General features: G+C 41.8%; 1 pseudogene and 4 gene segments (V, D, J or C); 3 read left to right on the top strand and 2 right to left on the bottom strand.

Moving 5' to 3' along the window:
* Positions 1-4,688: 4,688 nt before the first annotated feature.
* Positions 4,689-6,176, top strand: LOC121698410 (annotated as a pseudogene).
* Positions 6,177-10,989: 4,813 nt separating this feature from the next.
* On the top strand, positions 10,990-13,076 carry LOC121698408. The segment is given in 2 exon segments: positions 10,990-11,075; positions 11,212-13,076. Coding segments are annotated over 2 exon segments (390 nt in total).
* Positions 13,077-13,387: 311 nt separating this feature from the next.
* LOC121698401 lies at positions 13,388-16,860 on the bottom strand. The segment is given in 4 exon segments: positions 13,388-13,934; positions 15,072-15,109; positions 16,293-16,608; positions 16,741-16,860. Coding segments are annotated over 4 exon segments (714 nt in total).
* A 688-nt stretch (positions 16,861-17,548) lies between these two features.
* Positions 17,549-18,193, top strand: LOC121698405. The segment is given in 2 exon segments: positions 17,549-17,701; positions 17,838-18,193. Coding segments are annotated over 2 exon segments (471 nt in total).
* A 3,121-nt stretch (positions 18,194-21,314) lies between these two features.
* Positions 21,315-22,733, bottom strand: LOC121699053. The segment is given in 3 exon segments: positions 21,315-21,860; positions 22,627-22,678; positions 22,716-22,733. Coding segments are annotated over 3 exon segments (384 nt in total).
* Between the last annotated feature and the right edge of the window lie 664 nt (positions 22,734-23,397).

Genomic DNA, 23,397 nt, shown 5'->3' on the forward strand with positions numbered 1-23,397 from the left:
TCATTTTGTAAACAAAAACAGGTATTAACATGGAGACCTAAACAACAGAAGCTGTAATTCATTCAGACTGCCTAGTGACTTCAATGATGTGTGTGAACACCCAGTTGAGATGACCCACTCTGTGCCTTCAGCCTGTAGCACTCTAATGGTCAATAGTCCTCTGCCACTGAACCGAACTGGAATACCAGAACCTCTGGAGCTGACCAGATAGTGTCTGGGTAGTGGGTAGTTAGTAGTGTCTGGGACTCTCCCATTTCTGCTGTACAGTACCTGGACTGTCATGGATCACCTGTGGGATCACCTGTGGGTTCACCTGTGGGTTCACCTTCCCATCAGCAGTCCTGATATGGAGGTGGACTTGTGACTCCTGGATTAACAGTGTTTCAGTGCAAGAGATCACACACAAATTGCTTGGGATTACAAATATATTGCTTCCTCTCACAAATACTGCTTGGGATATTGGGATATTCTGCTTATATGATCTGAGGATGACAAGCATTAATCAAGTCTAATAATTGAAATACATTACCCTGAAAAGATATGAAAAGTGTCCAGAGAAAGATGGAGATAAAAGTCATGTCTGGAGAGAATTGTAAACGTAGCACAGCCTGCACTTATACAGTACTATCATCAAAAGATGGTTAGTGGCTATGATGTGTTTAGCCTGCAGAACGATGACTAAATAATGACATAAGAGGAGCTGTCCTTACCGGATGTGGTGCTGAAATGCCAACATGACAAATGCCATTAGTGAAAATCTTTTGTGTTACATCTAGAAACATTAAAATTGTAATTTCATGTCACTGTTGAATTCATTGATTGGTGTATTGATTGGTTGGTCTTGTCAAGCTAAAATACATGTATAACATGTAATTCACTTGTAATATTATATTAACATGATGATCTTATCTATTTTATTTTTCTATGCTATGGACCCTTTTTTGAGTCTGAATTGAATTGAATTGAATTGATTTGAATTCAGTTGAATGGTGATCTTATAGGGACAGCTAGCCTGGGTGCCATTCCGAACTTAGCTAGAAGGAGGCATGGCTTTTAAGACCCCATGGTACCCCACATGGAAAATGCATATTATTTAATGAGGTTTTATCACTGAAAAGATTATTTCTGAAAACTTTGGCCAAAGTTGAGATGTAGGAAAACTCGTGGTTTCACTTTCATCGAGGGAAAACAGCGCTGTTGCATTGTGACATGTTGTTCCCTCGTTCGTTTGAAATCTCTGATTGACCACCTGTTCAAGGGATTTGTGATAGCCTTTCCCAGCTGTTTAACATGTTTGAAGCATATCAGTGTTCAACAGAATTATTTTTAAAAACGGAGGGGATATAAACTATCTGTTTTTTAATAACCATAACCTACTACATATCTCTTAGATCTCGTTAATGAGTGTTGTAGGAGTTATTGACGGCACTAACTTTTACAAAAGACCAGAAAACAATGTTTAGGTATTTGTGAAGAAGATGGGTGGTTTGTGTGTTTTCTTCCTACACCTCACGGTAAGCTATTTTGTTGCTCTGATTGGTTAGGTCTATCCAATTGAGTGCAGAGGCATCCCCCCCCTGTATCGGTTGAAACACGCCCCATAATTAGGTCCCAATGGAGCAGTATCAGACTCATATTCTGACTAGAATTGAGTATGACTACGTCAGGCTAAGGGGCAGCAGCAATCCAGCAATGAAATTAATAAAACATTTACTTTGAAGTGATGGTTTAAGGGATTCTCAAAATGTCTTGCACCACTCTTTAGTAATTCTCATTGTATCTAAAGAATGCCAAAATTACACCAACATGAAAGGAGATCTGATGATGAAGGTCGTCTAGAATGAGTTTCTGATGGAGCACAGCTGGTACATCTAATCAAGAGACTTTGCCAGATCACTGGACCATGTACATGATGTACTTCCTGATGGATGGTGGCCTAAGGTGTGTAGTATGACTAGTACAAGTGAGGGGAGCTGTCCTGTCTGGCTGTGGTGCTGAAATGTTGCAGAATTGCTAAATCTATATCAATGTAAGACTTGTAATTTCATGTCACTATACTACTTAATAAAGGAAAGCACCCTTGCACCTGTGACATTAACACATCATGTCATGTGGCAGTTTAGACTCTTGTAGGTTGTGAAACAGGGAGGTTGTGCTCTGCTGATACTATTTGCATAGTCAGGGTTGGGTGCTTTTTCAGATTCCAAAATAGAGCAACTCCACTACCAGATGTTCAACTGTCTCAAGGGCAAAGTTTGTCAAACTCTTTTTGATAATAACGTGTACAGTATAGAAATCCTCAACATTGTGTTTTAGCAACTGAATTACTGACTGCTTTTTTTCAGCATCACTTGAAACATTTGAGACACAGAAACACAAACACACTTGAGGCACATAAATACAATGATGTTGACCTTTTATTTTAGAGCCTTTAGAAAATATCTTCAATTGAAAAAAATCTGATCAAGCAAAGGCATTTCAACATGAGAGGAAGAACATACATACAATTGGAATAAAAAAAGAAAGTACCAAAAAAAACTGCAGCACGGCATGTGATGAAGCTGCCTATAGTGGCGCTCCACGTTAGGACTTAAGCTAAGAGAGCAGCCGCCTCATCGGAGCAGAGGACTGGACCCTACTGAGAGCAGTCCGCTCTGCTCAGGGCTTTAGTGACCGCTGTCTGAGATCCCTGGGTGGCCTCACAGACCACTGAAGAGGCCCCGTTCCACTCGGCATCACTGAGCGTCAGGGTGCTGCTCCAGCTGTACAGAGCGTCCTTCATGAGCCCACGACTGGCCACTCCACTCTTACTGGTCCCATCCACCTTCCAGCTCAGGCTCCAGTCGGAGGGGAAGCCCTGGTCAGCCAGGCACACCAGTGTGGCCGAGCTCTTCCTGCTCAGCTCCTCACTAGAGGGAGGCAGCACGGTCAGCTTGGGCTGCCTGTTTGCTGGAACACACCATTGATCAGGAGATTACAAATGGGACGGGGCAGTGAGCAGAAAGGCCATAAACAGACACCACTTTCTTTTGTTTCTCTAAATGATGACTTCTCAAGTTATCAGCACACAGAACAAGTGTCAGTATTGGATAATGTTCCCCCTTATTTAAATGCAGAAAGTAAAAACAGTGTGTCTAGAATGAGTAATATCAGCATTGGCTCTATTACATTCATATCAAATACTCTCCTGCACCACACGGTTGAACTGAGACAGAAACATTTGTGTTCAGTTTAGTCATCAGCAGAAATAGTCGTCTACATGTAATTACAGTTATACCTCAGTAGCGCTCTAATCAGATCTGCTGTTCAAAAGAGCATTTTCAGATGGCTGAAAATGTGAACAAGGCTATTTCTTTTGAAATATTTAAGAGGGAAAGACAATGCTGCACTTTTTTAAGAGCATAATTCTTCATTTTATAACTTGGAATACCATAGAACATTAAATATTCTTATACCCAAATGTTAATTTTTACAATAATTTTCTGCATTTAGAATCAATCACGTTCCTCTTAAAAGGTATTCATTTTTGGCAAAATCATAATGATAAAAAAATAACTGTACATAAACAGTGCATTGCATAACAAATATATCTGTTATATCTATTTGTTTTTTTCTCAAATCAAAAATGTAATCATCATATAGGCAGACTTTTTTTATAAAAGCACAATTTCACATCATGTGATATTTTTTTCTGAGAGAAAACGATTACTTACTGCCCACATCAAGTCGGGTGCCGCTGCCGAAAGTGTACCACAGTGATACAAACCCTACTAGCAGCCGTACAAAAACTCCCCTCATACTCACATTCTCAACAACCAACTTTTTAGGCACCAGGTGCCATAAAAAAGCCAAATTCATATGTATGTGACCCTCTTGCATGAGGTAGAATCTGTTTTTAAATGATTAGGCACTTTGCACAGCTTTAAAGTGTTATGTGTATGATGTTACTGTTTGTATGTTTTCCATAAAGTTATTGTGATTCCTACATTCACTTAAATATATAAAGATCAAAATAAATATAAAGTAAAAATGAACAAAGTTACAGACATGATGACAAACCATTGTGATGTGGGATTAGAAAAGTTTACTTACTGCCAACATCCAGTCTGGTGCCGCCACCAAAAGTCCTCCACAGTGATACAAACTCATAGAGAGGCTGTACAAAAACCTCTTCATGCTTCAATGACTTTCAGTGGCTGCACACAATACAGAGTGTGAGTTCCCAGCATGGGCCTGCAGTCATTTCCCACCTTTGATACATATGAACAGCCAACCAGTGCTATCAAACTGATTATCATTCAGTAGATTAGAGTCAAATGCAACATTCAGTGGAAATGCAAATGATAAAAATAGATTCCTGTAATGGAGAGATGATTTCTCAATTATTGGAAGTTCTACTGCAGATCTGATGTTGGCAGTTGTTGATTGCAATTGTTATCTTTAGACCCTCTTTAGGATGTTTACAAAACCTTTTTCCAGCTCTAAACTGCCAGACACTAACTGAAAAGAAAATGTTTTGAACTAAACCAACTCCATCTATAAACACCAACACAGACTAATGGTGCACAGTGCACACTGACCCAACTGTTGGTGTTTGTTCGACATTGTTGGAGTTTGTTGGTATTTGCTGGTATTTGTTGGTGTTTGTAGGGGCGGTGTGCAAGCACCTTTAGCGTCTTGTGTGTGTGTGATAGATGTGTGCAGCTCAGTGTGACGTCAGGAAGGTGATTTCCATAGAGATGCTAGTTTGCATGCTCTCCCCGTATCTTCATGTTTTTAGAGCGGCTAAGGGCTTCATGACTGACTACTGTCCTCATCATCCACAACAATGGCGTTCATCACCCTCTTCATCTACTCTCTGCTCCTCTACATCCAAGGTGAGTTTGGGAGTTGGAGTGCTGACACATCTACACACTGTACACATGTTGTTGTGATGCAGTAACATTATTATGCACCATGTAAACACTCTACTGTGTTATTTACTAAACTACAGTTTGTTTACACAAACAATATGCTGATGTTGCTTATTTCTTTCCACAGACTCCAGGGCACAGGTGACTGTTAAACTCCAGCCATATCGACCAGTCCAGGGGGCAGAGTCACAATCAGCTGTAAACGCAGTGGAAGCATTTATGATGACTGTACCCCAACACCGTGCATCTCCTGGTACCAACAGCAGTCTGGGGAGAAACCCAAACCCCTCATCTATAAAGTGAGCAGCCTCCAGTCTGGTATTCCATCTCGGTTTAGTGGCAGTGGATCTGGGAATGACTACAGTCTGACCATCAGTGGAGTCCAGAGTGAAGATGCAGGAGATTATTACTGCATGAGTGTTCATGGCATCAGCAGTACTGTAGATGAGTTCACACCGTGATACAGAGCCGTACAAAAACCTCTCTCAGTGAGATCACTACTGCAGCTGGGACACTACAAGCGCCGAGGAGAGGGAAGTGAGAACAAACATTCATGCTGACACCAACTGCTTCAGTCCTCTCTGGTGAGAGGTGGCCTGTTGTGAAGAGATCCATTACATTAACAACATTACGTATATAATAAAGAGATCCATTACATTAACAACATAATGTATTAACAACACCAACAACATAACGTACAGAGGGAAGAGATCCATTACATTAACAACATAATGTATTAACAACATAACGTATAGAGGGAAGAGATCCATTACATTAACAACATAACATACAGAGGGAAGAGATCCATTACATTAACAAAATAATGTATTAACAACATTAACAACATAATATATAGAGGGAAGAGATCTTTTACATTAACAACATTAACAACATAATGTATAGAAGGAGGCATGGACCTCCATCAGTCTTTTTGACACATGCCAGGGTGCTCTATTGGTAGTGATCCTCTGTATCAGCAATCTGGACGAGGTGGCCAGACTGTGGTCCTGTTCCTCTGCATGAAGATGGATTAACAGAATGTAGAAGCGTACCAGACAAAGCCTATTAGTGTGCTGCTGATGGCCTTTGATTATGACTTATGGTGATAATAAGCTGGTACAGATGAGTAGCACTCAGATGATTGAAAGATAATTGATTGATTAGACTGTTAAAGTGATTGGTTGATTTAAGATCTTGAGTTTGACAAAAGGAAAAGCCAAATTCTGTATCATTAAAAATGTGGCCATTCGCCCCAGCTGTGGCGCAACTGGCTGGGGCACCTGCACCGTACGCCGGTGACCCGGGTTCGATTCCCGCCCTGTGGTCCTTTCAGGATCCCACCCCGACTCTCTCTCCCACTCACTTCCTGTCATTCTCCACTATCCTGTCAATTAAAGGCATAAAAAGGCCAAAAAAATATACAAAAAAAAAAAAATATGTGGCCATTCACATGGTGCCCTGTTTAGCTAATGGCAATAACAGTTTTTATTTGTACCTATTGAGTAATAGGTGAGCAATCATCTTTACACATTTCTGTCAGCCTGTGTGGTTATGAGTATGGAAATCTCAATGTAGTTATTTTCAGCTAAAACTATAAAATCAGGGGTGTAGTGGAGGCTAAACGGAAGTAAACACAGTTTATCCACCTCTGAAATTTCAGAAACTGAGTTTATCCACCTCTTGTTAAAGTTTATCCACCTCTCAAAAGAGTTTATTCACCAATTGCAACTTTTAACATTCAAAAATCACACTGTATTATCCACATTCACAATATGTACACTCAACAACACTCTAGAAACCATTTAATACCACTGGTATTGTTATTAACATTGGACAATAACCCCTACCGTCATCAAACATGATCTGAATGCCTTTTTTAAAAATCCAATATCGCATGGCGCAGTCCACCTTAGCGTGATCACAGAATTACATAGACACATACACACACAGTTTACCCACCTTTTATTTTACCACTACACCCCTGTATTTATTATATTTATTATATATATTTCAGAAGGACTCTGTTTTAGTACATCACAGTCAATGCCCTTTAAGTCCATGAGATTCTGAAAATATTCAACTAAGTTGATTATGATTACGTTTGCAAAGTATTGTATTTTACAGCTTGCACCTTATGAAAATATTAAACTGAAATGATACGTTACGTCTGTACAGTGTGTTATTGTAAAGTATGCACATCATAACGATACATTATGTCTATAAAGTATTTTATTGTAAAGCTAGAACCTCGTAAGGATATGTTACGTCTGCACATTGTTTTATTGTACAGCTTGCGTCTAAAAGGGGAATGTCTAAAGTGTGCGTTTAAAAGGTGAATGGTAATTGATCTGATGAAGGACATATTGGTCAGTGCATTGAATAGAGGGTCTCTCTACATAGCTATCCCATTCCAGATAATGGCATCTCTACATAGCTATCCCATTCCAAATAAAGGCGTCTCTACATAGCTAAGCTATCCCATTCCAAATAAAGGGGCATCTCTACATAGCTGGGTAAGTCGAAATGAACCAGAATCTCTCTAGGTATCAGTGTTAGTATAAGTGCACTAGTATAGCCAGTAGGTGGCAGTGTGCACAACTGGATGTCAGAGTCGTATACAGAGACAATTTGGTCAACTACTAGAGAATCGAATGGTCTGAGCTATCCCGTTGTGCGATTAGTTCCGAGCAGTCACATGGTTAGTGGAAAAAACAACTAAATTGATCAAATATATATATATATATATATATATATAATTAATTATTTAATAAATGTGCCAGTGACAAACCTGACCTCATGTCTTGAAGAGATTGTGGTGTCAGCAGCAACAACAGTGTTCAGTGGAGTGTGGCTGCTAGAGAGTCATTTGCATAGGGACGTGTTTGCATGTGCAGAGCATATTTGGTCCAGATGCTTGATGTTGGGGCAGCTGAACGCTTACAACTGATCCGTCAGCACAGACCAGCGATGGCCTTCACTGCACTCTTCCTGTGGTCTCTCGTCGTCTGCATTCAAGGTGAATTCAGAACTTTCAGTGTTGACAAATTTAGTGACCACCAGCTCTGATAACATTATATTATTCAATGTTTACATGATAATTTGATAAGTAGGTACCTTCCTGAACCATATGCTGTTTTTGCCTCTTTTGTTAGATTCTATTGGACAGGTCACTCTTACGCAACCTCCAGCAGTGACCAGCAGTCCAGGGGGCTCGGTTAAAATCAGCTGTAAACGAACTGGAAGCATTCATTTGGACTGTTCTTCTCCAAATAAATGCATCTCCTGGTATCAACAGCAGTCTGGAGAGAAACCTAAACTCCTCATCTACTACGTGAGCAGCCTCCAGTCTGGTATTCCATCTCGGTTTAGTGGCAGTGGATCTGGGAATGACTTCAGTCTGACCATCAGTGGAGTCCAGAGTGAAGATGCAGGAGATTATTACTGCATGAGTTCTCATAAAGTTGATAGCAGTACTTGGGTGTCTACACAGTGATACGGACTCGTACAAAAACCTCAACCTCTCTCAGTCAGTCAGGTGGCACAGTGAGTGTGATCTACTGCTGCAGATGGAGCCCCCTGCTGGTGGACAGGTGGGAGTGCACATGGAGCAGATTCAGGTGTGAACACACTAACTACAGGAGGGGAAGAAAGAGGGATGTTTCTCTGCATTCTGTTGGTACGTCCACACATAGCAGAGCGTCCTCATCATGGTGAAGCCCTAAGATGGGACCACACCAATCAGTATGTCCACACATAGCAGAGAGCCCTCATCATGGTGAAGCCCTAAGATGGGACCACACCAATCAGTACGTCCACACATAGCAGAGCGTCCTCATCATGGTGAAGCCCTAAGATGGGACCACACCAATCAGTACGTCCACACATAGCAGAGAGCCCTCATCATGGTGAAGCCCTAAGATGGGACCGCACCAATCAGTACGTCCACACATAGCAGAGAGCCCTCATCATGGTGAAGCCCTAAGATGGGACCGCACCAATCAGTACGTCCACACATAGCAGAGCGTCCTCATCATGGTGAAGCCCTAAGATGGGACCGCACCAATCAGTACGTCCACACATAGCAGAGCGTCCTCATCATGGTGAAGCCCTAAGATGGGACCGCACCAATCAGTACGTCCACACATAGCAGAGAGCCCTCATCATGGTGAAGCCCTAAGATGGGACCGCACCAATCAGTACGTCCACACATAGCAGAGAGCCCTCATCATGGTGAAGCCCTAAGATGGGACCGCACCAATCAGTACGTCCACACATAGCAGAGAGCCCTCATCATGGTGAAGCCCTAAGATGGGACCGCACCAATCAGTACGTCCACACATAGCAGAGCGTCCTCATCATGGTGAAGCCCTAAGATGGGACCGCACCAATCAGTACGTCCACACATAGCAGAGAGCCCTCATCATGGTGAAGCCCTAAGATGGGACCACACCAATCAGTACGTCCACACATAGCAGAGCGTCCTCATCATGGTGAAGCCCTAAGATGGGACCACACCAATCAGTATGTCCACACATAGCAGAGCGTCCTCATCATGGTGAAGCCCTAAGATGGGAGCGCATCAATCAGAGTGAAGTCAGAACCTAATCCAGATACTAAATCTGATCCTCTTCAGGCAATATTTACTTAAACATAATTTGATTATATAGATATTGCTTATTGATTGCCTGTATACAATTGATGTACTTCTGAAACCGTGGAAGAATCCAAACAGGGACTAAAGAGAGGAAAGCTTTTGCATTTCATGTGCTTCTGTTCCCCTACAGTACATGTACAGTATGTGTTTAAAGTGAGAAGCCATTGTTGGATCTGCCATTCGGTTTTGACCTGTGTGTGTAGCCCGTGTAGCCATCAGTGACAGGTGTGCTATACTGTCATTTGACTTGAAGTCTATTTTGAATTGGTTGTTGTGTTGCAGTGTAAAATACCAACTGTAATTGTACTACCTTTGGTAAATATGAACAGCCAGTGCAATAAAATGGATCTAGTAATATAATATAAATATAATATTCTAGTAATATAATATAAATATAATATGACTGAACTATCTTTCAGATTACACTGAACATTCAATGGAAATAAAGCAAAATGTTTCTCCCACTATACTGGAAAATATATTGCTCCTACATGTTTAGAAGTCCTGTTCTACTGTATTCTCCAACCCTTTCCAAGTCAAATGAAGAATTAAATTCTTCCATGAGAAATATTTCCATGTGTGCAATCTTCCACTAAACTTCTCCGTTGGGTTTAGATGGGTGGTAATCTGGTAGGTTAAAATGGGTGGTAATCTGGTAGGTTTCGATGGGTGGTAATCTGGTACAGTAGGTCTAGATGGGTGGTAATCTGGTAGGTTTCAATCGGTGGTAATCTGGTAGGTTCAGATGGGTGGTAATCTGGTAGATGGGGGGTAATCTGGATTTTGCACTAGTGTTGCTGATGCCCTGTGATAGCAGAAGTGAGTGTGTGTCTGGTTCTCACACCCTGCTGGAGAGACTCTAAAGAGTTTCAGATGCTGCATACATTTGATGCTGAATCAAAGGGTCCTGACATGTAAACAAGTACATAAAGGCATGTGAAGCATTAAGACATGAAGTACTTAGAAACACTGTTTACTAATGTTAGATTTTAGTGGTTTTCTGTATGTCTTTGTTTAATACTGCAGAAACTGCGGGGACAGGACGTTTATTGTAAGCAGACAGAATGTTGTCACCTTACAATAGCAAATGGTGTACCTAACTAATTGTTCCCCCACAAGAGACATCTTAATTGAATAAGGCTATATCACTACCCGCTTCCCCCCCCCTCCAATTTGACCCCAGACATGAATGTATATTCTGGTATTATAATTAGCCAGGAGTTTCCCAGATCTTTGCTTTAGTTTCTTACCTTGGCTTCACCTTGCAACACTGTGCATGCCTGACCTCATTTCTTGAGGAGATTGTGGTGTCAGCAGCAACAACAGTGTTCAGTGGAGTGTGGCTGCTAGAGAGTCATTTGCATAGGGACGTGTTTGCATGTGCAGAGCATATTTGGTCCAGATGCTTGATGTTGAGGCAGCTGAACGCTTACAACTGATCCGTCAGCACAGACCAGCGATGGCCTTCACTGCACTCTTCCTGTGGTCTCTCGTCGTCTGCATTCAAGGTGAATTCAGAACTTTCAGTGTTGACAGATTTAGTGACCAGCAGCTCTGAAAATATTATATTATTAAATGTTTACATGTTAATTTGATAAGTAGGTACCTTCCTGAACCATATGCTGTTTTGGCCTTTTTCGCTAGATTCCATGGGACAGGTCACTCTTACGCAACCTCCAACAGTGACCAGCAGTCCAGGAGGCTCGGTTAAAATCAGCTGTAAACGGACTGGAAGCATTCATTGGGACTGTTCTTCTCCAAATAAATGCATCTCCTGGTACCAACAGCAGTCTGGAGAGAAACCCAAACTCCTCATCTACTACGTGAGCAGCCTCCAGTCTGGTATTCCATCTCGGTTTAGTGGCAGTGGATCTGGGAATGACTTCAGTCTGACCATCAGTGGAGTCCAGAGTGAAGATGCAGGAGATTATTACTGCATGAGTTACCATGACATCAGAAAGGATGTCGGTGAGTTCCCACGGTGATACAGAGCCGTACAAAAACCTGCTTCAGTCAGTAGCCCCAGTGAGAGCCCTCTGCTGCAGCTGGAGCCCAGAGCAGGTGCTGAGAAGAGGGAAGTGGAGAGGAGTCACATGGACATGACACCAGGTTCCCACGCTAGTCTCTCACCACCAACACCTTACCTTTTAAACCATGCTGGAAGCACACGGACATGACACCAGGTTCCCACGCTAGTCTCTCACCACCAACACCTTACCTTTTAAACCATGCTGGAAGCACACGGACATGACACCAGGTTCTCACGCTAGTCAATCACTACCATCTTACCTTTTTAACCATGCTGGAAGAGGACACAGACATGACACCAGGTTCTCACGCTAGTCTCTCACCACCAACACCTTACCTTTTAAACCATGCTGGAAGCACACGGACATGACACCAGAGGTGAGTTCAAATTTGGTAAACAGTGGAAAACGAGCCTGGCGAATATGTTTTCTCTAAACAGTTCAATTTGAACTGGTTTGGTGTTAACATCCCTATGTAACAGCCAGCTCACGTTAGGCTACCCCCTTAGTGTCTGGGTTGGTTTGTAAAGGAGTTGCAGTAAAAGACTGTAAAGGACTGTCATTTTGTAAACAAAAACCGATATCAACATGGAGACCTAAACAACAGAAGCTGTAGATCATTCAGACTGCCTAGTGACCTCAATCCTGTGTGTGAACATCCAGTTACAGTAAGATGACCCACACTGTGCCTTCAGCCTGCAGCACTCTAATGGTCAGGGGGAAGATGACCCTGACCCTCTGCCACTGAACCGAACTGGAACACCAGAACCTCCGGATGTAGTCTGCTGTACAGTACCTGGACAGTCATAGATCACCTGTGGGATCACCTGTGGGTCCCTTCAGCAGTCCTGATATGGAGGTGGACTTGTTACTCCTGGATTAACAGTGTTTCAGTGCAAGAGATCACACACATATTGTTTGGAATTACAAATATATTGCTTCCTCTCACAAATACTGCTTGGGATATTGGGATATTCTGCTCAGGCTATATGATCTGAGGATGACAAGCATTAATCAAGTCTAATAATTGAAATACATTACCCTGAAAAGATATGAAAAGTGTCCAGAGAAAGATGGAGATAAAAAGTCATGTCTGTAGAGAATTGTAAACGTAGCACAGCCTGCACTTATACAGTACTATCATCAAAAGATGGTTAGTGGCTATAATGTGTTTAGCCTGCAGAACGATGACGTAATAATGACGTAAGAGGAGCTGTCCTTACCGGGTGTGGTGCTGAAATGCCAACATGACAAATGCCATTAGTGAATATCTTTTGTGTTACATCTAGAAACATTAAAATTGTAATTTCATATCACTGTTGGATTGATTGATTGGTGGATTGATTGGTTGGTCTTGACAAACTAAAATACGTCCTGTCTGGCTGTGGTGCGGAAATGTTGCAGAATTGCTAAATCTATATCAATGTAAGAATTGTAATTTCATGTCACTATACTATTTAATAAAGGAAAGCATCCTTGCAACTGTGACATTAATACATCATGTCATGTGGCAGTTTAGACTCTTGTAGGTTGTGAAACAGGGAGGTTGTGCTCTGCTGATACTATTTGCATAGTCAGGGTTGGGTGCTTTTTCAGATTCCAAAATAGAGCAACTCCACTACCAGATGTTCAACTGTCTCAAGGGCAAAGTTTGTCAAACTCTTTTTGATAATGACATGTACAGCATAGAAATAAAACATTGTGTTTTAGCAACTGAATTACTGACTGCTTTTTTTAAGCATCACTTGAAACATTTGAGACACAGAAACACAAACACACTTGAGACACAGAAATACAATGATGTTGACCTTTTATTTTAGAGCCTTTAGAAAATATCTTCAATTGAAAAAAATCTGATCAAGCAAAGGCATTTCAACATGAGAGGAAGAACATACATACAATTGGAATAAAAAAAGAAAGTTAAAAAAACTGCAGCACGGCATGTGATTAAGCTGCCTATAGTGGCGCTCCACGTTAGGACTTAAGCTAAGAGAGCAGCCACCTCATCGGAGCAGAGGACTGGACCCTACTGAGAGCAGTCCGCTCTGCTCAGGACTTTAGTGACCGCTGTCTGAGATCCCTGGGTGGCCTCACAGACCACTGAAGAGGCCCCGTTCCACTCGGCATCACTGAGCGTCAGGGTGCTGCTCCAGCTGTACAGAGCGTCCTTCATGAGCCCACGACTGGCCACTCCACTCTTACTGGTCCCATCCACCTTCCAGCTCAGGCTCCAGTCGGAGGGGAAGCCCTGGTCAGCCAGGCACACCAGTGTGGCCGAGCTCTTCCTGCTCAGCTCCTCACTAGAGGGAGGCAGCACGGTCAGCGTGGGCTGCCTGTTTGCTGGAACACACCATTGATCAGGAGATTACAAATGGGACGGGGCAGTTAGCAGAAAGGCCAGAAACAGACACCACTTGCTTTTGTTTTCTCTAAATGATGACTTCTCAAGTATCAGCACACAGAACAAGTGTCAGTATTAGATAATGTTCCCCCTTATTTAAATGCAGAAAGTAACAACAGTGTGTCTAGAATGAGTAATATCAAATACTCTCCTGCACCACACGGTTGAACTGAGACAGAAACATTTGTGTTCAGTTTAGTCATCAGCAGAAATAGTCGTCTACATGTAATTACAGTTATACCTCAGTGGCACTCTACTCAGATTAAACAGAACTGCTGTTCAAAAGAGCATTTTCAAATGGCTGAAAATGTGAACAAGGCTATTTATTTTAAAATATATCAGAGGGAAAGACAATGCTGCACTTTTTTAAGAGCATAATTCTTCATTTTATAACTTGGAATAGCATAGAACATTAAATATTCTTATACCCAAATGTTAATTTTTACAATAATTTTCCTGCATTTAGAATCAATCACGTTCCTCTTTGCAGACTTAAAAGGTATTCATTTTTGGCAAAATCATAATGATAAAAAAATAACTGTACATAAACAGCGCATTGCATAACAAATATATCTGTTATATCTATTTGTTTTTTTCTCAAATCAAAAATGTAATCATCATATAGGAAGACTTTTTTTTATATAAGCACAATTTCACATCATATGATATTTATTTCTGAGAGAAAACGATTACTTACTGCCCACATTAAGTCGGGTGCCGCTGCCGAAAGTGCACCACAGTGATACAAACCCTACTAGCAGCCGTACAAAAACTCCCCTCATACTCACATTCTCAACAACCAACTTTTTAGGCACCAGGTGCCATAAAAAAGCCAAATCCATATGTATGTGACCCTCTTGCATGAGGTAGAATCTGTTTTTAAATGATTAGGCACTTTGCACAGCTTTAAAGTGTGATGTTTATGATGTTACTGTATGTATGTTTTCCATAAAGTTATTGTGATTCCTACATTCACTTAAATATATAAAGATCAATATAAATATAAAGTGAAAATGAACAAAGTTACAGACATGATGATAAACTATTGTGATGTGTGATTAGAAAAGTTTACTTACTGCCAACATCCAGTCTGGTGCCGCCACCAAAAGTCCACCACAGTGATACAAACTCATAGAGAGGCTGTACAAAAACCTCTTCATGCTTCAATGACTGTCAGTGGCTGCACACAATACAGAGTGTGAGTTCCCAGCATGGGTCTGCAGTCATTTCCCACCTTTGATACATATGAACATCCAACCAGTGCTATCAAACTGATTATCATTCAGTAGATTAGAATCAAATGCAACATTCAGTGGGAATGCAGTAAATCAAAGAAACAAGATTCCTGTAATGGAAAGATTATTTCTCCCAATAACTACCAATTTGTTGGAATTTATTGGTGTTTGTTGGTGTTTATTGGGGTGGTGTGCAAGCACCTTTAGCGTCTTGTGTGTGTGTGATAGATGTGTGCAGCTCAGTGTGAAGTTTCTTTCTCCCAATAGCATTCCTCAGTTGTTGGATCTCCTTTTCTACTATGTGCCCCAAACCTGTCCAGGTCAGTAATTAGTTTGTGGGTGCAGCAGGGGATGTTAAATTCTTCCATGAGGAACGTTCCCAGATCATCAGATCACACTGGTGAAATCTCCCACTAGTTTTGTTGGGTTGGGTGGGCTCTGGGTGGTGATTGCAGACTGTGTTTTGCATTGATCTGTTATACTGATGCTCTGTGATAACCATAGTGAGGATTTGATTGTATATCTGCAGGGATTTTACACAGTCCATGAAACAATATATGTGTTGGTTTATGGGGGAAACGACCAACATACAAGATCCACTCTTCTATTCGCCTGTGAAAATGTGGCCACTTTCAACAACATTCCCCCTTTATGTTTGCTATTTCCTATCAACATCCAATTGAACAAACATGCAACAGTTGCGTAACTATCTTGCTGAGTATTCTGATTCCACACCACAAACCATCCTCACTGTGTTTAGACCAAGTGCAGAATAACTAGTGCAGAGTCATGTTGGGTTACAGTATATCTCACAAAGACTTTGATAGGTTGTATAGAAATATATTAAATAAATTACCATGATAACCTCATAAACCTCATAAACCTCATGTAAACATCAGCAGTCACTCTGTAAACATCCCAATGTGCCGCTCTGTAAACATCTGTTTACTGACTGTTTGTTTACTCCCCTCAGCAGCAGCAGCAGCAGCAGGTTTCAGTTCCAGTCCTGCCGTCCCTGTGGCTGAGGGAGGTTTTTGTGCAGCTCTGTATCACTGTGTCAACACATAGCTATCGCTGATGTCGTGTACACTCATGCAGTAATAATCTCCTGCATCTTCAGCCTGGACACCACTGATGGTCAGACTGAAGTCAGATCCACCACGAGATCCACTCCCACTGAATCGTGATGGAATCCCAGACTCGAGTACATCCGCACTATAAACTAAAAGTTTAGGAGCTCCTTCATCTTTCTGCTGGTACCAGGAGAGTGCCCAGCCATCAATGCCAGAGCTGGTTTTGCAGGTCAGAGTGATGGATTCTCCCAGATGACCACGTGCTGCTGTGGGGCTCTGAGTTACAGTAATCTGCCCTCGACATTCTGAAAAACACACATATACAACAGGTAGCAATAATATAATATAATATTATAATGAATATACTGCTCAGTGTATTATATTGACAATGTAAATAGGCAGCCTGCATGTGTTGTAATAACTATTAAATGTCTCACCTTCCACACAAAATAAAAGTGCCCAGATGAGAATGATGTTGGTCATTGTTGTGGAGGATTCTGTCAACAAGAGCAGTAGATCTAACAGACTATAAGTTCCAGATATAAACCCTCTCTGAAGCGTAAACTGCCGATGCAAAATCGACTATGTAAATACAGTGTCTTGGTTGAACACTCACGATGGAGACCAAGCAAGGACTTCCCCACCCTTGCAGGACATCTGTACCATGCTTGAGATGTTACACATACATATGATGACTTAGAATCCACAGACATAAAGGTGAGTTTATCTTTCAATCAGTGTTACATCAAGTGCATTTCCACCATTTGCCAACAAAAGCTACTTAGAACACGTTTTAAAGGGAAGAAAATAAATGGAATAAACAGCTTTAACTGAATCTGTCCATCTGGGTGATGGGTGATGGGTCATGTAACCAATCAGCCATATTTGTTTGGTAAGGGATTCCAGTTACAGTATGTCATAGCATTTCTCCTGAACTATTCTAATCTTTTAATCTTTTAAAAGAATGTGTAGATGTTTCACTTGAGTTTGAACACAATGGAGAGAAATATAACACGCCTCAGACAGAGTCAGTGAAGTCAGTGGAAAATGCATAGAAAGTCCAGGTGTCTGTGTGATTCTGGGAGATTCAATCAATACTAATGTGAATACTATACTGTACTATGAATTTGACACTTTATTGTAATGTATGACTTTGTCTACCAGTGGCAAACCTGACCTCATGTCTTGAAGAGATTGTGGTGTCAGCAGCAACAACAGTGTTCAGTGGAGAGTGGCTGCTAGAGTCATTTGCATAGGGACGTGTTTGCATGTGCAGAGCATATTTGGTCCAGATGCTTGATGTTGAGGCAGCTGAACGCTTACAACTGATCCGTCAGCACAGACGAGCGATGGCCTTCACTGCACTCTTCCTGTGGTCTCTCGTCGTCTGCATTCAAGGTGAATTCAGAACTTTCAGTGTTGGCAGTTTTAGTGACCACCAGCTCTGATAACATTATATTATTCAATGTTTACATGTTAATTTAATATGTATGTACCTTCCTGAACCATATGCTGTTTTTGCCTCTTTTGTTAGATTCCATGGGACAGGTCACTCTTACGCAACCTACAACAGTGACCAGCAGTCCAGGAGGCTCAGTTAAAATCAGCTGTAAACGGACTGGAAGCATTCATTGGGACTGTTCTTCTCCAAATAAATGCATCTCCTGGTACCAACAGCAGTCTGGAGAGAAACCCAAACTCCTCATCTACTACGTGAGCAGCCTCCAGTCTGGTATTCCATCTCGGTTTAGTGGCAGTGGATCTGGGAATGACTTCAGTCTGACCATCAGTGGAGTCCAGAGTGAAGATGCAGGAGATTATTACTGCATGAGTCGCCATGATCCCAGACGTGATGTTGCTGAGTTCCCACGGTGATACAGAGCCGTACAAAAACCTTCTTCAGTCAGTAGCCCCAGTGAGAGCCCTCTGCTGCAGCTGGAGCCCAGAGCAGGTGCTGAGAAGAGGGAAGTGGAGAGGAGTCACATGGACATGACACCAGGTTCCCACGCTAGTCTCTCACCACCAACACCTTACCAGGTTCCCACGCTAGTCTCTCACCACCAACACCTTACCTTTTTAACCATGCTGGAAGCACACGGACATGACACCAGGTTCCCACGCTAGTCTCTCACCACCAACACCTTACCTTTTAAACCATGCTGGAAGCACACGGACATGACACCAGGTTCCCACGCTAGTCTCTCACCACCAACACCTTACCTTTTAAACCATGCTGGAAGCACACGGACATGACACCAGGTTCCCACGCTAGTCTCTCACCACCAACACCTTACCTTTTAAACCATGCTGGAAGCACACGGACATGACACCAGGTTCCCACGCTAGTCTCTCACCACCAACACCTTACCTATTTAACCATGCTGGAAGAGGACACACACACACACATGACACCAGGTTCCCACGCTAGTCTCTCACCACCAACACCTTACCTTTTAACCATGCTGGAAGCACACGGACATGACACCAGGTTCCCACGCTAGTCTCTTACCACCAACACCTTACCTATTTAACCATGCTGGAAGAGGACACACACACACACATGACACCAGGTTCCCACGCTAGTCTCTCACCAACAACACCTTACCAGGTTCTCACACTAGTCTCTCACCACCAACACCTTACCAGGTTCTCACACTAGTCTCTCACCACCAACACCTTACCTTTTAAACCATGCTGGAAGCACACGGACATGACACCAGGTTCCCACGCTAGTCTCTCACCACCAACACCTTACCTTTTAAACCATGCTGGAAGCACACGGACATGACACCAGGTTCCCACGCTAGTCTCTCACCACCAACACCTTACCTTTTAAACCATGCTGGAAGCACACGGACATGACACCAGGTTCCCACGCTAGTCTCTCACCACCAACACCTTACCTTTTAAACCATGCTGGAAGCACACAGACATGACACCAGGTTCCCACGCTAGTCTCTCACCACCAACACCTTACCTTTTTAACCATGCTGGAAGCACACGGACATGACACCAGGTTCTCACGCTAGTCAATCACTACCATCTTACCTTTTTAACCATGCTGGAAGAGGACACAGACATGACACCAGGTTCTCACGCTAGTCTCTCACCACCAACACCTTACCTTTTTAACCATGCTGGAAGCACACGGACATGACACCAGAGGTGAGTTCAAATTTGGTAAACAGTGGAAAACGAGCCTGGCGAATATGTTTTCTCTAAACAGTTCAATTTGAACTGGTTTGGTGTTAACATCCCTATGTAACAGCCAGCTCACGTTAGGCTACCCCCTTAGTGTCTGGGTTGGTTTGTAAAGGAGTTGCAGTAAAAGACTGTAAAGGACTGTCATTTTGTAAACAAAAACCGATATCAACATGGAGACCTAAACAACAGAAGCTGTAGATCATTCAGACTGCCTAGTGACCTCAATCCTGTGTGTGAACATCCAGTTACAGTAAGATGACCCTGACCCTCTGCCACTGAACCGAACTGGAACACCAGAACCTCCGGATGTAGTCTGCTGTACAGTACCTGGACAGTCATAGATCACCTGTGGGTTCACCTGTGGGATCACCTGTGGGTCCCTTCAGCAGTCCTGATATGGAGGTGGACTTCTTACTCCTGGATTAACAGTGTTTCAGTGTAAGAGATCACACACATATTGTTTGGGAATACAAATATATTGCTGCCTCTCACAAATACTGCTTGGGATATTGGGATATTCTGCTTAGGCTATATGATCTGAGGATGACAAGCAGTAATCAAGTCTAATAATTGAAATACATTACCCTGAAAAGATATGAAAAGTGTCCAGAGAAAGATGGAGATAAAAAGTCATGTCTGGGGAGAATTGTAAACGTAGCACAGCCTGCACTTATACAGTACTATCATCAAAAGATGGTTAGTGGCTATAATGTGTTTAGCCTGCAGAACGATGACGTAATAATGACGTAAGAGGAGCTGTCCTTACCGGGTGTGGTGCTGAAATGCCAACATGACAAATGCCATTAGTGAATATCTTTTGTGTTACATCTAGAAACATTAAAATTGTAATTTCATATCACTGTTGGATTTATTGATAGGTGGATTGATTGGTTGGTCTTGACAAACTAAAATACATTTATAACATGTAATTCACTTCTAATATTATATTAACATGATGATCTTATCTATTTTATTTTTATATGCTATGGACCCTTTTTTGAGTCTGAATTGAATTGAATTGAATTGATTTGAATTGAGTTGAATGGTGATCTTATAGGGACAGCAGCAATCCAGCAATTAAATTAATAAAACATTTACTGTAAAGTGATGCTTTAAGGGATTCTCAAAATGTCTTGCACCACTCTTTAGTAATAATTATCATTGTATCTAAAGAATGTAAAAATTACACCAACATGAAAGGAGATCTGATTATGAAGGTCATGTAGAATGAGTATCTGATGGAGCACAACCGGTACATCTCATCAAGAGACTTTGCCAGATCACTGGACCATGTACTGACAGAGCAAATGTTCATCATAATGTATTTCCTGATGGATGGTGGCCTACAAGGTGTGTAGTATGACTCGTACAAGTGAGGGGAGCTGTCCTGTCTGGCTGTGGTGCGGAAATGTTGCAGAATTGCTAAATCTATATCAATGTAAGACTTGTAATTTCATGTCACTATACTACTTAATAAAGGAAAGCACCCTTGCACCTGTGACATTAACACATCATGTCATGTGGCAGTTTAGACTCTTGTAGGTTGTGAAACAGGGAGGTTGTGCTCTGCTGATACTATTTGCATAGTCAGGGTTGGGTGCTTTTTCAGATTCCAAAATAGAGCAACTCCACTACCAGATGTTCAACTGTCTCAAGGGCAAAGTTTGTCAAACTCTTTTTGATAATAACGTGTACAGTATAGAAATCCTCAACATTGTGTTTTAGCAACTGAATTACTGACTGCTTTTTTCAGCATTACTTGAAACATTTGAGACACAGAAACACAAACACACTTGAGACAAAGAAATACAATGATGTTGACCTTTTATTTTAGAGCCTTTAGAAAATATCTTCAATTGAAAAAAATCTGATCAAGCAAAGGCATTTCAACATGAGAGGAAGAACATACATACAATTGAATAAAAAAAGAAAGTTAAAACAACTGCAGCACGGCATGTGATGAAGCTGCCTATAGTGGCGCTCCACGTTAGGACTTAAGCTAAGAGAGCAGCCACCTCATCGGAGCAGAGGACTGGACCCTACTGAGAGCAGTCCGCTCTGCTCAGGGCTTTAGTGACCGCTGTCTGAGATCCCTGGGTGGCCTCACAGACCACTGAAGAGGCCCCGTTCCACTCGGCATCACTGAGCGTCAGGGTGCTGCTCCAGCTGTACAGAGCGTCCTTCATGAGCCCACGACTGGCCACTCCATTCTTACTGGTCCCATCCACCTTCCAGCTCAGGCTCCAGTCGGAGGGGAAGCCCTGGTCAGCCAGGCACACCAGTGTGGCCGAGCTCTTCCTGCTCAGCTCCTCACTAGAGGGAGGCAGCACGGTCAGCGTGGGCTGCCTGTTTGCTGGAACACACCATTGATCAGGAGATTACAAATGGGACGGGGCAGTTAGCAGAAAGGCCAGAAACAGACACCACTTGCTTTTGATTTCTCTAAATGATGACTTCTCAAGTATCAGCACACAGAACAAGTGCCAGTATTGGATAATGTTCCCCCTTATTTAAATGCAGAAAGTAAAAACAGTGTGTCTAGAATGAGTAATATCAGCATTGGCTCTATTACATTAATATCAAATACTCTCCTGCACCACACGGTTGAACTGAGACAGAAACATTTGTGTTCAGCTCAGTCATCTGCAGAAATAGTCGTCTACGAGTAATTACAGTTATACCTCAGTAGCGCTCTAATCAGATAAAACAGAACTGCTGTTCAAAAGAGCATTTTCAGATGGCTGAAAATGTAAACAATGCTATTTCTTTTAAAATATATCAGATGGAAAGACAATGCTGGACTTTTTTAAGAGCATAATTCTTCATTTTATAACTTGGAATAGCATAGAACATTAAATATTCTTATACCCAAATGTTAATTTTTACAATAATTTTCCTGCATTTAGAATTAATCACGTTCCTCTTTGCAGACTGGCAAAATCATAATGATAAAAAAATAACTGTACATAACCAGCACATTGCATAACAAATATATCTGTTATATCTATTTGTTTTTTTCTCAAATCAAAAATGTAATCATCATATAGGAAGACTTTTTTTTATATAAGCACAATTTCACATCATGTGATATTTATTTCTGAGAGAAAACGATTACTTACTGCCCACATCAAGTCGGGTGGCGCTGCCGAAAGTGTACCAGTGATACAAACCCTACTAGCAGCTGTACAAAAACTCCCCTCATACTCACATTCTCAACAACCAACATTTTAGGCACCAGGTGCCATAAAAAAGCCAAATCCATATGTATGTGAGCCTCTTGCATGAGGTAGAATCTGTTTTTAAATGATTGGGCACTTTGCACAGCTTTAAAGTGTGATGTTTATGATGTTACTGTATGTATGTTTTCCATAAAGTTATTGTGATTCCTACATTCACTTAAATATATAAAGATCAATATAAATATAAAGTAAAAATGAACAAAGTTACAGACATCCAGTCTGGTGCCGCCACCAAAAGTCCACCACAGTGATACAAACTCATAGAGAGGCTAATTTCCCACCTTTGATACATATGAACAACCAACCAGTGCTATCAAACTGATTATCATTCAGTAGATTAGAGTCAAATGCAACATTCAGTGGGAATACAGGAAATCAAAGTAACAAGATTCCTGTAATGAAAAGTTTCTTTCTCCCAATAGCATTCCTCAGTTGTTGGATCTCCTGTTCTACTATACACCCCAAACCTGTCCAGGTCACTAGTTAGTTTGTGGGTGCAGCAGGGGATGTTAAATTCTTCCATGAGGAATGTTTCCACATCCTCAGATCACACTGGTGAAATCTCCCACTAGTTCTGTTGGGTTGGGTGGGCTCTGGTGGGTGGTGATTGCAGACTGTGTTTTGTACTGTACTGTGTTTTGAATGTGTACA

This window comes from Alosa sapidissima, chromosome 23 (genome assembly GCF_018492685.1).
Source record: "Alosa sapidissima isolate fAloSap1 chromosome 23, fAloSap1.pri, whole genome shotgun sequence".
Classification (NCBI taxonomy): domain Eukaryota; kingdom Metazoa; phylum Chordata; class Actinopteri; order Clupeiformes; family Clupeidae; genus Alosa; species Alosa sapidissima.